The sequence below is a fragment of the Erithacus rubecula genome (assembly GCF_903797595.1).
Source record: "Erithacus rubecula genome assembly, chromosome: 20".
NCBI classification, from domain to species: domain Eukaryota; kingdom Metazoa; phylum Chordata; class Aves; order Passeriformes; family Muscicapidae; genus Erithacus; species Erithacus rubecula.
Genome location: NC_136672.1, coordinates 10,697,477 through 10,713,681, shown reverse-complemented (window position 1 = coordinate 10,713,681; position 16,205 = coordinate 10,697,477). Strand labels below are relative to the sequence as shown.

At 62.0% G+C, this 16,205-nt stretch overlaps 2 protein-coding genes across 3 annotated transcripts; both read right to left on the bottom strand.

Moving 5' to 3' along the window:
- Positions 1-162: 162 nt before the first annotated feature.
- TTYH2 (tweety family member 2) lies at positions 163-6,819 on the bottom strand. 2 transcript variants are annotated; one of them, XM_079323250.1, is made up of 15 exons: positions 6,587-6,819; positions 5,885-6,057; positions 4,589-4,700; positions 3,978-4,198; positions 3,803-3,898; positions 3,654-3,726; positions 3,518-3,587; positions 3,347-3,402; positions 3,173-3,265; positions 3,003-3,095; positions 2,779-2,921; positions 2,514-2,699; positions 2,365-2,443; positions 1,970-1,982; positions 1,070-1,154 (listed from the first exon to the last, which is right to left on the bottom strand). In XM_079323250.1, exons 1-15 carry the CDS (start codon positions 6,713-6,715, stop codon positions 1,111-1,113), a joined length of 1,581 nt encoding a protein of 526 aa, XP_079179376.1. In that variant the 5' UTR covers positions 6,716-6,819; the 3' UTR covers positions 1,070-1,110. The 2 variants fall into 2 exon arrangements, with proteins under 2 accessions (XP_079179375.1, XP_079179376.1); XM_079323249.1 differs by lacking the exon at positions 1,970-1,982 and having other exon boundaries at positions 163-1,154; positions 6,587-6,818.
- An 871-nt stretch (positions 6,820-7,690) lies between these two features.
- Positions 7,691-9,582, bottom strand: RPL38 (ribosomal protein L38). The gene is made up of 5 exons (XM_079323277.1): positions 9,533-9,582; positions 9,323-9,354; positions 8,577-8,637; positions 7,940-8,062; positions 7,691-7,786 (listed from the first exon to the last, which is right to left on the bottom strand). Exons 2-5 carry the CDS (start codon positions 9,323-9,325, stop codon positions 7,761-7,763), a joined length of 213 nt encoding a protein of 70 aa, XP_079179403.1. The 5' UTR covers positions 9,326-9,354; positions 9,533-9,582; the 3' UTR covers positions 7,691-7,760.
- Positions 9,583-16,205: the final 6,623 nt, after the last annotated feature.

The window sequence follows — 16,205 nt, the reverse complement described above, 5'->3', positions numbered from 1 at the left end:
CAGGCAACGGCCCCGTCACGTGACACGGACGCCGCCGTCACGTGTCACCGCCCTCCCCGTAATGGCGGCGCGCGTGGCGTCACGTGGCGGCCGCCATGTTGGGAAGGTCAACACAAAGGGCCCCCCCAAGCCCCCCAAAAAAACCCGCACGGGAGAGATTCGTTTAGTCCAAGTGTTTATTATCTTTCCCCAAAAGGGCACATACAAATCCAGCCGGACTCCAGCTCCCAGCCAGAGCCCTTCGGTTAGTTCACATGCGGTTACAACAGCTCTTCTACCAGTACCGTTACATGGAAACGTTAAAAGCCAAATAAAAATTAAAAAAAAAAAAAATTCCCTCGGGATTTTCCCCAAAGGGAGGGATGCTAGTCATCGGGAATATGAAGGAGACAGGGGATGTCCTGGCCCAGTGCCCTGTGGGGTGGGGTCCATTGCTCTGAGGGAAGGGGCCTTTTTGGGGATCCCTGTGCCAAAGGGGCCCAAAGGGCCAAGTTCAGCTCGTCCTGCCCAGCCTGGAATTGCTGCGGTGCCTCCCGGGGTGGCAGGTCCATGTTGTCCCTTCCCAGGGATGCCCCAGGAGTTCCCGTCCCTCTCCCAGGGGATTTGTGACCACTCCAGGGCTGCCCCAGCCCACACCTACCCTGGGGAGCCAAAAAGAGCCTAAACTCACCCCAAAATCCCTGGGGCAGCAAAGCAAAACCAGCGAGGCCAAAAACCATCCGTAATTCCTCAGCCTGGGAACGCAGTGGCTGGGGGGCAGCGAGGGGGGACGGGGGGCTGGGACAGCAGGGAGGGGGCTCAGGAAGGGATTGGGATCACTAGTGGTTGGTGCTGCATTGCTCCAGGAGCCCCTGCCCGAACCTGGCCGGGGGTTTGTGCTCCACAACATTCCCAGGAGACAGCAGAGACCCCTCTGCGCTCCCGGGAGTCCGTAAGGCAGCAGGGTTTGGGTCTGGGGGGGCTCCCGAGGGGAGTGGGGTGCTGGGGGGGCTCCAGGCTCATCCTCCAGCCCCTGCTGTGGCTCCTACTGTGTGTTCTCTCTCCAGGCTCTTTGGTTTTCCGAGCGGGATCTCCTCCTAAGCTGGGAAGTCGCCGCGGCTCCGGACGTGCTCATCGGTGACCGCCAGGTACGTGGCTCTCATACTCGGGGAGTACTGGGGGGGCACAGGGGGTCAGCACCCCAAAACACCCCAGCCAGCCCCTGTGCACCCCCATGGATCCTTCCTGTGAGGGTTAATCCCAAATTAACCTGCCGGCTGGGTGTGGAAAGGGTCAGACCCTGCTCTCAGCCTCTCTGAGCCCTTCCAGCTGTGCTTCATCCCTTCCCAGGCTCATCCTCCTCCTCCCCAGCTTCAGCCCAGCAGTGAATTGATCCCAAATCTGCCTGTGGGGTGTGTCTGTGGGATACCAGAGAGCACAAGCCTCCAGTCCCCCCCCAGGATCACATTCCTCCAGGATTTCACAGCAGGGAGGATCATCCTGGCCAGGCATTAAGGGAGATTATTCCGAGTTTGTTATTCTGGACTCGGAAAGTCTTTCCTCAGGGATCTGAATCCTGGGTAAATGAGACTATTCAGGACTGGGAGAAGCGCTGCAATTAATCCCCCCTCTCATGTCCCCCCCCGGGAGGAGCTGCTAGGTCTGTGAGATGAGATCCAAGCTTCCACCTGATGGAAAAAATCATCCTGGAGGAGAGGGAGACAGTATTCCTGCCATGGCAGCACTCCTGACTGGGAGGGGTTCCACTGCTCCAGGGATGGAGACAGGGACCAGCACCCCAACATGCAGAAAATCCTCCTGGAACTAGCTGGGCACAAAATGTCCCTTTGTCCCCCCTCCCTGAGCTCTCTGCATCCCAAAAGCCAAGCAGGAAAAGGGGATGGAGGAAGGTGTGGAAGGGTGAGGAGGAGGGGAGAGAACCTGGCTGCTGCCCCGGGTTAAGGAGGGAGAAGGAAGTGGCTGAACTTACTCTTGATGGGCAACTTAGCTCCAAAATAATGGATGCAAAAAATTAAAAGAAATCACAAAAAAAAAAAAAAAAAAAAAAAGAAAAAAAGAAGAAAAAAAAAAAAAAAAAGACAAGGAATAAAAAATAAAGCAGCAATACCAGACAGGGCAGGATTAAACGAGCAGGGAAATGGGAACGTGAAGGGAGAGACTGCGAGGAGTGTCCTCTGAGAGCCAGGATGGAGAGGAAACACAGGGAGGGGAGGGAGGGGACGGTTATTTTGGTGTCCCCCAGCACGTGGCTGGGTTAGAACCAGGCAGGGGGGCCAGGATCTCCTGTCCCACCCCAGCCAGCGGAGTGACCCCAGGCGACCCCCCGGGGGCGTCACAAGGAGTCACCCTCAGCCAGCAGCGTACCGTGGGGGGCGGGGAGCCTCTGCCGATGAGGGGCACGTTCTCATAGCGGGGGTTCCCTCCGAAGAGCACAGCCTGGTTCCTGGGGGCACAGCGAGACCCCGTCACCCCCGGCCAGCACGGCCGCTGCCGCGGGGGGGCCGGGGGCTCACATGTACTCGGAGACGGGGGCGTTGGACACGGTCTGCGCCGGGGGCTGCAGGCTGCTCTGGCTGCCCAGGCTGCTGCTGTAGCTGCAGAAGCTGCGCAGCTGCCCCCGCGGCGGGCGGTGCGCCGCCATGCGCCGCGCCTGCGGGTTGAAGGGATCCTCCTCGTCCATGTCGTCGTAGTCTCGCTCCCTGCGGGGGCACAGCTGGCTGCCACTCGCGCTCTGGGTGCCCAAAGTGGGGGAAAAAGGGGGTTTAGGGGCACACCCACCGCCCTGCCAGCTGCCTCCAGGCGCGTGGGGCGGCGCAGATCACCGTGGAGAAGGCGGCGGCCGCCAGCAGGGAGAAGAGCCCCAGGTAGAGCAGCCCCTCCACGCCGTCGTAGCAAATCCCAATGAGGCCATCCAGGTAATCCTGGGGGGACACAGGCAGGACAGCGCTGCTGGCACCCCAGGGGGACCCCCAGAGCTGGTCCCCAGCCAGCCCCACCCTCACCTTGTGCAGCCCCCGGCAGTCCAGCAGGGCTGTGAGCTGGTGCAGGCTGGTCTCTGAGGAGTTGAGGAGCTGCTGGACGCCCAGCAGGTCTTTCTGTAGGGAAAAAGGGGGTCAGGCAGCTCTGGGGAGCAGAAGGAGGGATGGGGATGCCCTGCTCCCCCCTCCTGTACCTCAGCTGTTGGGAAGAGGGGCAGTGCATACTGGATGAGCCCCTGGATCTGGATCTGCATGGTGGTCAGCGAGCGCTGGAACACGGTGAGAGCCTGCAGGGGGGAGTGGGGAGCAGTCACAGACCCCTCCCCATCCCCAGGCAGCACCAAGGGGGGTGCCCACACCCCCTGTACCTGCTGGAAGGGGCTGCTCAGGCTCTGGTCACAGTACAGATAATAATGAACCACCTCTGCAGAGAGAATGGGAACATCAGCACCCCAGGGCACAGGGAGCTGTGAGGGGAAACCAGAACTCCAGGTGGGTTTCGGGGTCCTGCTCACACTCCCCTACCAGCCAGCTCTCACCTGTGCTGATCTCATCATCTGTCTGATTCATGATAAACTTGTCTGGGGCCACACAGAAGTCACTGGTGCCCTGTGGGGACAGAGGGATGTCACTGGTGCCCCAGGCAGCCCTTCCCTCCCCTCCTGCCCCACTCACCACCGCAGCTGCCGTGTCCACGGCCATGGAGGCCCAGCTGAGGACCAGCATGAGCAGCCCACAGCACAGCATCCTGCAGGGAGAGCACGAGTGGGGAGCATGGCTGGGGGTCCCCAGGAGCCCCCCCAGACCACCCCCAGGGTACTCACATGACCAGGAGGCAGCGGGAGTGCTTGGCCAGCCCCAGGCAGGCCAGCAGGCAGACGGTGAGGACGAGGATGAAGAAGAGCAGGTAAGCCAACCACCTGTGTGCAGAGGAAGGCTCTGTCACACACAGCCACCTCCCCAGCCCGCAGGGACACGCCCTGGAATGCCACAGCTCACCGGTAATACTCGACATAGGCCACCTGTCCCGACAGCTCGGTGAGATCAGCACTGACACCCCGCCAGGCTGGCAGCCCCTGCAGCTGCAGGGCAATGCTGCTGGCCAGCTGCTGCGTGAACTTGAGGGTCTGCACGTAATCCCCCCGCGAGGCCAGGAGCTCGTTCAGCCGGGCCAGGTGCTGCTCCAGCTCTCCCTGCATCTGCAGCGTGGTGCTGGCGACCTGCAGCCACAGGGATGGTCAGTTCTGGGATGGTCAGTCCCCCCAGGATGGTCAGTCTTGGGATGGTCAGTCCCCTGGGAGGATCATTCCCCTGGGATGGTCAGTCCTGGGATGGTCAGTCCCCCACCAGCCTGGCAAAGCCATGTGCCCCATCCCTGGAATGCTCCTCCTCCAGGAGATCAGCTCCACCCCAACCCAAGCTGTTCCCAAGCTGGATCCATCCCTCAGAACAGCCCTGCCATGGCCCTGCTGGGCCACAAAGATCCCATTCTGTGGGGTGACGTCACCCTCCGGTGCTGGGCACGGCACAGACACCCCGGGGGCTCGTGTCTCTCCCTGGTGCTCGAACCAAACCCAGAGCAGGGGACTGATGCACCCTGGGGGCCCTACCAGGGAGTCAATGCCAGTGAGGGTCTGGTTGGCGTGGTCCAGGGCATAGAGCAGCTGGAAAATCCCATCGTTGGTCTCGCTGTTCCCATAGAAGCCGACACCGACGGCAGCGCTGTGGGCAGAGAGGGGACCCCGGTGAGAGGGGAGGGACAGGCTCACCCCGTGACCCTGGCTGGACAGGGGACACTCCCTTGAGCCCACCAACAGAGACAGCACCACGATGGGAACCTGCTCCTGCTGGTGCCAGGCGCTTGGGGACAGCCAGGGCTACTCCTGGGCACGGTGGGATGGAAGCTCCTCCTGCCAAAGCCTGAGAGATTGAGGGCGGAGGGGCTGGGCCAAGCAGATTAGGGGAATCCGCTGGAAGCGCCGCGGCTGCCGATTGAAGCCTGGGCTCCAGCCCCTGTGGAAAGCTCCCTGCAGCTGCTGCAGAGCTCCCCACGGGGCTGGCATGGAGCTCAGGGCTGGCTCTGAGGTGCCCATGGCTGTGTTCTGCCCGGACACATGCCCACAATGTGGTCAGTGCACACCGTGCTCGCCAAACCCCGGTACAACCGACAGACACCGGTCTGCTAACGGCCACCAATAGCCCTTGGATGGCCACCCACAGGCTGATGGGGGGGTTCAAAGCCCCCGGGGGCTGCACAGCTGCCCCCTGCCGTGGTGGGGGAGCTCTGTGAGCTCATTAAGCCGTTTCCCCGTCTCCCTGTTTCCCCGCTCCCAAGCAGCCATCTCGCTCCGCCCCGGCAGAGCAGCCCCTTTGTCTGGAGCCAGGGTCGTGGCCAGGCAGCCAAAGAGGCCCGTGGCCCACCCTGCTCCCCCCCAGGCCCGCAATGCCGGGAACACTCGGGATGGCTGCCCTGGGGGTCCTCCCAGCCGTGGCTACCCCAAACCAAGGTGGGCTTGGAAACGCCCCCAGGGCAGTGCAGGGTGAGGAAGCGTCCCCTTGTCTAATTGTTGTGGTTTCAATTAAGGTCGGGCACAAGGGAGCTGCCAGCTGGGTCACGCTGCTGCCTGCCATCTGCTCTGGGCTGGGATTAGCGAGCGGCCACGCTCCCGCCCGGGATTAGCCGGGAAGGGAAGGCGGCACGGCCGTGATGGGGACGGGGACAGGGACAGGGACAGGGACGGGGCTGGCCCGCAGCTGGTCCCTGGGGCTGCCCCAGCAGCTGCGCGGGAGGAGGCAGGGATGGAGCGCATTTAATTGCACAGATCTAATTAAAGTGACTCGTCGCTGGAGCGCAGAGTCCCCTCGGTGACAGGGGGACAGCGCCGGGTCCCTGTCCCCGTGCTCACCAGCAGATGAGCCCGGCGGTGACGGCCATCCAGGTGACACAACACGAGTGGGGCCGCTTGGACTCGGGATCCTGGTCCCTCTTGCAGCAACAAAAGCAGATCAAGTACACGAGGAGGAAGAGGAGGTTGAGGCCGAGGCACACGGCGGCCACCAAGCCCAGGAAAAGCAGCGACTGGAAGGAGAGAGGGGACAGTCAGCAGCCGTGCCCGTGACCCGCTGGTGCGCCCGGGATGCGGCCGCGTTCCGCGCCCCACGGGACTATCACGTGCGGAAGAGGAAGTGTCCCTGTCCCCATCCCCGTCCCCATTCCCACGCGGGGCCCCCAAACCGCGCTGGCCGAGCCGGGGGTGGCCCCTCGCCGGGATGTCGGAGCAGCGGAACCGCGGCGCCGTCCCCCCTCCCCACTCGGGGATCACGGCGGGTCGCGCCCCGGGATGCGGGGGGACACCGCGGCGGGTCCGGAGCGCGGGGCAGGGACTCGGGAGAAGCAAAGGCAGCGGCGAGGCCGGGAGGGGAGCGGCGGGGCCGGGGGTGCCGGTGCCGGCTGGCCCGGGGAGGGGGGGCCGGGCGATGAAAGGCGCTTTGTGCGCCGTGAGATCAGAGCTGGCTGCGGGCGCTGCCGGGGAGCGGCGCGGGGGGCGCGGGGCGAGCGGGACCCGGCGCGGGGAGGGCGGGGGGGCGCGGGGGGCCCGGGCCGGTACCTGCTGGTAGTCGGGGTCCTGCGGGCGGAAGGTGCTGGGCACGGGCTGCAGGTGCGGGCCGCGGTGCGGGAGCCCGTGCAGCCACGCCGCCCACCAGGGCGCCAGGTAATCGGCGCGGGCGGGCCCCATGGCGGGCAGGGGTCGCCGCGCTGCCGGGCGGGGGGCGGCGGTGCCGCCACGCCGCGGGCTCTGCCCGCCCGCCCCGGACACGCCCCGGGACCAACCCACCGGTACCGGCCCCCGGCCCGCCCCGCGCTCCGCCCCCGGCAGCGCCCGCCGGGATGGGGACGGGGAACGGCGAGAAGCGCAGCGCTGCCCGCGGGGATGGAGCGCGGCGTCAGCGGGACTGCGCTCCCCAAACCTCGGGATACAGGAACACTGCACCCCAAACAGCAACACCGCACCCCAAACCTCGGGATACAGGAACACTGTACCCCAAACCCCTGATACAGGGACACTGCACCCCAAACAGCAACACTGCACCCCAAACCTCCTGATACAGGGACACTGCACCCCAAACCCCTGATACAGGGACACTGCACCCCAAACAGCAACACCGCACCCCAAACCTCCTGATACAGGAACACTGCACCCCAAACCTCCTGATACAGCAACACTGCACCCCAAACCTCCTGATACAGGAACACTGCACCCCAAACCTCCTGATACAGGAACAACGCACCCCAAACCTCCTGATACAGGGACACTGCACCCCAAACCTCGGGATACAGGAACACTGCACCCCAAACCTCGGGATACAGGAACACCGCACCCCAAACCTCCTGCTGCAGGGGCACTGCATCCCGAATTTCCTCCTAGAGGGAAACACTCCCTGTCATCCCCTACTATCAAGGCCACCGTGTTAAGGACACGCTCGTAGCCCTGAGTGCAAGCCCCAGGTGCTGTCCCCAGCTGTCACCCCAGGGACAGCCATGAACAAGGGGGGAGCTCCAGGCCCGGTGACTCCTCTGTGCCCAGATACCAGAACCAGCCCTTGGGCCCCTCCTCTGGGAGCAACACAAGCCCCAGGACCCCCAGAGGGGCTCTGAGACCCCCAGAGCGGCTACAGAGCCTGGAACAGCAAATTGTGAAACACCAAACGTGACACCAGGAACGGTTTTTTATTTATTTTAACAAACACAGAGAACCCAACAGGTACCCAGCTGATCCCAGCTCATTTCAGCTCCTTCACAGCCAGACCTGGAGAGGAGAAAGAGAACATGGATTGGGGGGCTCAGGGATGGAAGGGGTGCCTGGAACACCAAGCACTGACCCAGGGAACTCTGCAGGGACCCTTCCACAGGGAGGGGGCTCCCACAGCCCCCCTCAATCCCAAGGAGATTCCCTGGATACCTGGGGGCAGGGACTGCTTCAGCTTCTCAGCCTTCTCCTTGTCAGTGATGACCAAGGTGTAGAGGTACCTGCTGCAGCGCACCTTGAACTTCACATTGTCCTTGTTCTTCTTGATCTTGACGGCTGTGGGGTGGAGGGGACAGCAGGGACACCCCAATGTCATCCCTGGGGAACACAACCCACTCCCTTCCCCGTGCAGAGCACTCCAGCTCCATCCAGAGTGAAAAAAGCTCCTTGAGGGCTCTGTCAGTGCTCAGCTCTCCCTTCTCGCCCACACCAAAACATTCCCGAGGGATCCTGTGACAGCCTGATCCAAACAAGAGGGAGAAGAGGCAAAACTCTTCCCGTGTTGTTGAACAGTGAGACAAGGCAGTGCTTTGTCTCAATTACCCTCACTTTGTGGTGACAACAAAAATCTCCCGTTGAGGATGATGAATCACCCGTCAGGACAGAGCTGCCAGCCTTCAGCACGGCGTCTCCCAGAGCAGGGAGAGATTTGGGAATGGTTTCAGTGAGCTGCACCATCCCCTGGCAGATCCCGGACCCCCAAGAGCCCCTCTGCCCGCAGGAGTGACCGGGGTCACGGAGCCACGGCCACCCCAGGCCACCCTGAGTGTCCCCAGGGACCCCCACTCACACTTGGCGTCCTTCCGCCGCGCCGTCAGCAGGAAATCCTTGATCTCCTCGATCTTGCGAGGCTGCAGAGCCAAACACAAACCGTGGGACCTTGGGGGGACCCCAAAACCCACCCAGCCCCCCCCCCGGGCCTGGGCAGGGACGCTCTGCAGCGTTTCCAGGGCTCCCAAACTCATTCCCCAGCTGCTGCTCTGCCCGTCGACCCCCCATTCTGCACCCCCAAAACCTGGCAAACCAGGGACCCCCAAAACCGCCCCTCCTCACCCCCAGGGACCCCCAAAACCGCCCCTCCCTCACCTCCAGGGACCCCCAAAACCGCCCCTTCCTCATCCCAGGGACCCCCAAAACCGCCCCTGCCTCATCCCAGGGACCCCCAAAACCGCCCCTTCTCACCCCCAGGGACCCCCAAAACCGCCCCTCCTCACCCCTAGGGACCCCCAAAACAGCCCCTCCTCACCCCAGGGACCCCCAAAACCGCCCCTCCTCACCCCAGGGACCCCCAAAACCGCCCCTCCCTCACCTGCAGGGACCCCCAAAACCGCCCCTCCCTCACCTGCAGGGACCCCCAAAACAGCCCCTCCTCACCCCACGGACCCCCAAAACCGCCCCCTCCTCACCCCCAGGGACCCCCAAAACCGCCCCTCCTCACCTGCAGGGACCCCCAAAACCGCCCCTCCCTCACCCCCAGGGACCCCCACGCTCCCCTCCCTCAGCCCCGGGACCCCCCGCAGCCCCCCGGCCTCTCACCATGGCTCCAGCCGGGATTCGACAGCTCCAACCTGCGGCACAAAACGGGACAAGATGGTGTCAGCGCAGCGCAGCCCCCCGCCCATGGCGCCCCCCGGCCGCCATCGCCTCCCCCCGTTCCGTCCCGGTGCCTCCCGGTGCCGCGAGGCCGCGGATGGCGGCGGATCCCCCCAGCCTCCCCCCCGGCTCCTCCCCGCCATCACCGCTCACCCGCAGCCGCTGCGCACCGAGCGGAAATGAGCGCGGCACTTCCGCCTCCGGCCGGTTATTTCCTACGGCGCGGGCGGTGGACAAAACTGTGCGGATGGCGGAGGTGGCGGCGGGAGCTGCCCTGAGCTGATGGCGGCTCAGCCCCCGGGCGAGCGGGGATGCTGCGGGGCGAATTTTGGCCACCTCCGGCCTCCCACAGCCAGCCGAGCACGGGGAGCACGGAGGGCAGGGCGGTTTGCCGAGCCTCAGTATCTCTCGGCGGGATGATCCGTCTAAAACCCCGTCTCAGCCCTGCTCGGGGGAGATGCTGGGCTCGATATCCCGGGCAGGGCTGTCATGGATGGGTTCTGCCACAAGAGAGAGCTTCAACCCCGCTGAAAACCCCAAAACCCTGCGAACCACCCCAAAAACGCCGGGCGGAATCCTTGGGGATGGCTGGCGGGGATGCGACATCCTGTCGCTGTCCCCATCCCCATCCTAAGTGGGGCTGGACCGGTTTTTGGGGATGCTCCTAAGGGGCGCTGGATGGGGTCACAATCCCCCCAGTAGCTCCCAGTATCACCCCAAGCCCAGTTACTGGGGTGAACCCGCAGCTGCCAGCCCGGGGCTCCCACCCAGGAGATGATTTTTGGGGTGGGACTCTTCTCCCTCGCCACCAAACGAGCTTTTTAATTGTTTGATTTACTTATCTCCTCTCTGATGGGCTGATCTACTCCGCTGCCTTTTAATTGCTCCCAAACTCGAGCGGTTTTTCATGTTTTAAGAAATGCTGAATGGTGTAATTAAACCCCTGGCAGCGTAAATCAGCGGCGCGGGAGGACGACAGCCCCGAATTAAAGCTTTTGGCATAACAATAAAACTAAATCGGCATGAAAAGTGCCCGTTTTGGCACCAGCGCTGAATGCTGATGCCGAGGGGGGCTGGGGCACCGTCCAGGCACCCCAAAATCCCCGGGTTTTTGTGGGATCATGGAATGATTTGGGATCGGAGGGACATTAAGGCTCACCCTGCTCCACATCCCTGGAAGTGTCCAAGGCCTGGTTGGGTGTTTTGGAGCAGCCTGGGGTAGTGCAAGGTGGCAGGGATGGGATGGGGTGAGTTTAGGGTCTATTCCCATCCCATGCCTTCATTTGTGTCATTAATGAAGATATGAAATAACCCTGGTCCCTGTAAGGACCCTGAGCCACTGACCACGACCCTCCGGAATTCCAACCAATTCCTTCTCCATCCACAATCCACCCATTTGTCTCCCAAAAAGCAATTTGGGAGCGGGGTGTGGGGCAGGGGCTGCCTGTCCCCCCCTCCCCTGCACCCCGGAGCAGCGGCATTCCCACCCTTCCCAGGGAAAGGAATCACTTCTCCTTTATTAACAATATTTAAAGCCGAGTGGGTGCCTAAATCAACAAAAATAATTCATGAGAGTCATTAGCTCCTCAAAGTCAGGCTCTTTTTACGACCGGCTTTAAATTAGAAAAAGAGAAATTAAAAAAAAAAAAATTAAAAAATCCCAACCCCAAACCCCACCACGTTCGGAATCTGCAGCTTTTCCAAGACATCAAATGCGTTTCCTGCCGGCTCCCCCCGGCCCGGCTCCGCCGCCGGAGGAAATTCAATTAACGGCCTTAATTCACCCTCCGACTGCAGCCTTAGATTAAAAAATCCTTCGGATTCTGCTCGGGAAGAGCCGAGAAAGGATCGGGGGAGGTTGAACCTCGTGGTTTGGGGGTGCTGTGAAGCCCCTTAGTGTGGGGTTTGGGGGACAGGGCAGTGAGGACCCTCCCCGCCCTTCCTCCTCCTCCTCTTCCTCAGCATCTCCAAAGCCTCCGGGAGCTGCGAGTCCATGGAGGAAAAACGAGATTCCAAACTCATCCCAACCCATCCCATCTTCCAATCTCCGGGGCGAGGGGGGCGGCGGGGAATAATTAAAAAAATAAAAAAAAACAGAACCAAAAACCAAGCTCGGGGTGCCACCTCCAGGGATGGACACTCCAAACCTCCCTGGGCAATAGCGGACAACCCTTCCAGGAAAGAATCCCCAAAAATTCTTCCCAACACGTGTCCCCAGAGCGCAGCGTGTCCTCGCACGGCTCCAGGGTGGTGGCACCGGTTTTTTCTGTCAGCCCCCGTGTCCCTCGGAACCGCGGCTGTGCCGGGAAGCGGAGGGAGCTGCCGGAGGGAGCAGGAGGCACGGCAGGACACGTTCGCCGGAGATTCGGGACACAAACTGCAGCAGGAATTGATTTCTCCCCCAGTTTAGCGGAATTTCTCCCCCAATGCAGAGGAGAAAGGTGGATTGCCCTCTCCGCCGCGTGCTGGCGGCATTTATCACTACCAGGGACAGGAATCTGTCCCCAGTCTCTCTGTATTTCCTTCTTCTTTCCCCTTTCGCTCTCATTTTCTCGGGGCTGCCGATCAATCCGCTCCTGACGCAGCTCCCCCGGCCTCATCCATCAGCACCGAGCGCCCGCAGCTTCACGGGCAATTTGGGGCCCAAACCAGCACATTTGGAGCCTCTGTCGTATTTTCTCCATCTCTTCCCCTTTTGTTCCGTGTTTGTGGAGGACAAAGGCAGGCGCTGGGTGAGGGGGGAACAGGCAGAAGAGGCAGAGCTGAATCCCAAGAAACAAAGCGCCTGTTTTCATGGAAATGCCCCGGAAAGGAGGCAGCAAATTTGGGGAAGGGGGAACACGGGGCTGGGGAAATGTCTGGGAGGGAATTGAGTTCAATGTTGGCGTCGTGGTGTGGCCAGAGCAGGGAAAAGAAGGATAACTGGGCTGGAAGTTTTCCTGCAGGCATCGGGCACTGTTTATCTGGAAAACAGATATATTTTTTAATTAGGGATGGGTTGGGCCGGGTCCTGCCCGGGCAGAGCATCCAGGCAGGAGCCAGGAGCAGCATCCGGGCGGGGAGAGGCTCCTGCTTTGCCTCCAGCTTCTCACAGCCCCCAAAACATTTGGAGAGGGATCTGTCCTGGCTGGGGACACAGTCCTGGCTGGGGACACAGTCCTGGCATGTGAGGTGCTGTGTCCTGTCCCCGTGTGCCCCTCACTTGTCCCCCTGATGTCCCAATATCACCGATAGATGATGACATCTGACACGTCCAGGACCTGATGGGATGCAGGGACACCGCCACCCATGGGTGCTGAAGGAGGGGGTGCAGTCCCAGATGGGCACAGAGCAGAGCCCCGGTGGGTGCTGGCACCGGGGGACACAGCGGGCAGAGTGTGACACGGATGGGTGACATCCATGGTGGCACTGCCAGGTGAGGTACAGAGCTGCTCCCTGTCACCCCTCTCGGCTCCCGCCGAATTTGGTGTCATCCTGCAGAGGAAGATTATGGTAATTTTCCTCCCCCCTCACGCATAATTTTCCGACCGGGCTGCAGCGGCGGCTGTGGGAGAGGCTGGGTGATGGGAATGTCATCTGCGATTCCATTATCTCCTCCTGCCTCCCTGCTTTCTTTTCCTTGTGAAACCTTCATCAAAATCTGTCGATCTAATTAGGACAATTACAGCGCGAGGACAGCTGAAACACGCCCAGAGCCGCAGCGGCGAGAGGGGGCACTGGGGTTTGGGGGGAGGGGGCTTTGAGGGCTTTTTTGGGGTTACTTTGGCTCTGCAGGGGGATGGATGGGATCGGAGGGTCCCAGCGCCATGTGCTGCTTCTCAGCGTTGGTTTTTGGGGCACACGGCCCCAAGAGGATGCAAGTGACCTCAGAGGTGTCCTCATGGCTGTGTCCTGCCGGGGGACACGTGTTGGTGACATCTCTGTGTCCCACCTCTCAGCAGCTTTAGGAGCTCTCAGCACCTCTCCGGGGGCAGCTGCCACCGCTGCCCGTGGCACACGTTGTCGCCCATCCCCGGGGGTCTCGGCGAGGTGTCCCCGCGCGCTGCAGCTCCCGGATCCTCATTGTTATTCCACGGGCGCGCGGTGGCAGCTGGCGGGATGGGAGCGGAGTGACAGCGGTGACAGGTAACGCCAGCCGGCGAGCTGGCAGCCAGGCCACAGCTCCGCTGGCTCGGGATCCGTGTATCCACCCCGTGCGAGGAGTGGGAGAGCCCCGGGGATGGATGTGGGGGCTCCAGGATGGGTGGGAGCTGCTCACCCCGCGGGGCTGGGGATGCTCCACCAGCCAGGGGCACAGCGAGGACAGAGCTCCAGATCCGTGTCCCCAGGGTGGAATTAGCCAGGGGAGGATGGGGACAGCCCCGGGGGTGTGTGTCCCAGGATCCAGGCCCCTGAGCTCCGCCGTGGGTGCAGCGATGTCGCCCTGGGGATGCTCCACCAGCCACGGGGACGGCGGCGGCGAGGGCACAGCTCCACCGGGAGCCAGATCCGTGTCCCCGCGCTGGGAGGTGCCATCAGAGGACAGGGACAGCCCCCGGGGATGCGCCAGGCCCCCGAGCTCTGCTGTGGGTGCTCACCCCGAGGCGCTGGGGATGCTCCGAGCGCGGATTTGGGGAGCAGCCCCTTGTGCCACACCAAGACGGGGACAAAAAGCCAGGCAGGGACATTCTGTGACCCTGCACCCATCCCGGGGGGGCTGAGCGGGAGGGACACGGCGGGCAGAGCCGGCTGCACGGGCAATTAAGGGAAGTGCCAATTGTCAGCGCCGGTGATTAACGCTGCTCCAAATCCGCATGAATATTAACGGCCGACACGGCCCAGGCTCCCGCGCCATGAATTCTGGATGAATCTTAAGATAAATCGTTTGGATAACTTAGCGGCAGCTGTACTCCCTCGCCACCCACTGCCTCCCAAAATCAGCTCACGTCAGGAGAGAGAGGAGCCAGCACGGAGCAGGGATCGCCGCCGGGAATCGCTGCTCGGGGCTGGAGCGCTGGGGCAGGAGCGGGGGAGCGCGGGGTGCCCGGGGCTCCCCAGAGGCGAAGGCAAAGGCTCCGCGGCTCTGGCGCCTTCCCAGGAACTGGTGACAAATCCTGTCACTCGCCGCGCTGGTGTTGTCTTGGCAGGGAGATATTTGCTTTGCCTCGGGGGCTCCTTCCCCGAGGGGCGGCATTTGTCACCGGCGTTACGGATGCAGCGCGTCCCCTCTCCCGACGCCACATCCCCATCAGCAGGAGCACATCCCGCTGCTCCAGCCCTGCCTTGAGCATTTTCGGGAGCAGAGATCCATCCTCCCTGCGGGCCCTGCCCGGCCCCGGCCCCGCTTCCCATTGGCATTCCGGGCCAAACGCAGCGGAGCCGCCGCCGCCGCCGCGTCCTCGGGGGCCGGGGCCTTGATTGCATCCTTGTGCTTCCATAAATCAGCCCGGGGCGCCTGGCAGCGCGAGGGGGATGGCAATGTCACAGGCGGGGGACGAGCACGGCCGTGTCACTGGGGTGGGACACAGGGATCAGGATCATTCTGTCACTGGGATGGGATACAGGGATCCCTGTCACTGGGATGGGATACAGGGATCACTCTGTCCTTGGGATGGGATGCTGGGATCACTCTGTCACTGGGATGGGATGCTGGGATCACTCTGTCCCTCAGATGGGATGCAGACCAGCAAGCCAGGAGCTTTCCCAGGAAGAGAACAGCTTTTCCCATCCAGCACCTACAGCCTGGGGCACCTCCGTGTCCTGTGGTGTCCGGGGATGGGGCTGGAGCTGCGACATGACTCGACGCCCTCTGGATCTCCAGGTTTGGGCAGCCTCAAGAGGTTTCTCTTAGGAGGGATCTGCTGCCTCCTCCTCTTCCTCCCACTCCCCTCTCCCATCCGTGGCTCTGCAGAATCCCATCCCAGCCCCTGGGTGACCTGCCGTGGCACCGTGCCCGTGGAAAGCTGCAAACCCGACCCTCAGCTGCCAAAACCCCGTCAGAAAAATCAGGAAATCAGGTGCAAATGGCAAGAGGAGATTAACGGGAGAGGAGCGATTGAATCAGGGGCCATTAACAGATTAAATCATTACACGGAATCAGATCAGCGCACAAATAATATGAATAATAAACGTGGCTCAGGGGCAGCAGCTCCTGCTTCCAATTTATCTCAAGCAGAAGGCGAGGGCTGGTGACTGCCACCACCCACGTGCTCCAGGGACAGAGGACATGGAACAGCTCTGAGGCTGGGGACAATGACACCAGATGTGCCAGTGTGACCCTGCCTCTTCCTGCGGGTCCTTTTGGGGGCTCACCTCAGTGAGGTCTTGCAGCCTCCACAGCCCTGCGGGGACCACCCAGAGCTCTCTCCTCATCCTCTTTCCTTCTCCTCCAATTCTCCTTCCCGACTGTATTTCCTTCCCTGCCCAGGCTCCCCTCTGGAGAGGAGGAGCAGCCACGTCCCTGCTCTGCTCCAAAAGGTTCAAAGGCAGTGCACACACGTCAATAAGAGGCTCCAAACAATGGGAAAATGTCTTTTCTCCCCAACTTAATTTCATTCCTGTCACCAAAAACCCCAAGGAGCTGGAAACGAGCCTGAGCAGCCTCTGCACGGGCACGGGGAGGGGCTGGAGTCCTCCCTCGGCCGCCACAGGGTTAATTCACATCTCAGCACCGTCACTTCTATTCTGCTGGCAAATCCTTTCTTCCCTAAATTCCTGCTTGCCCAGGAAGGCTGGAGAAAGTCTGAGCTGCTGTGACAACACCTGGGAACAAGTATTATTATGTGGTGTGACAAGGTTTGATGAATTCCTGTGTGCCTGGGGGAAGGGACTAAGTAGGTGAATGAAG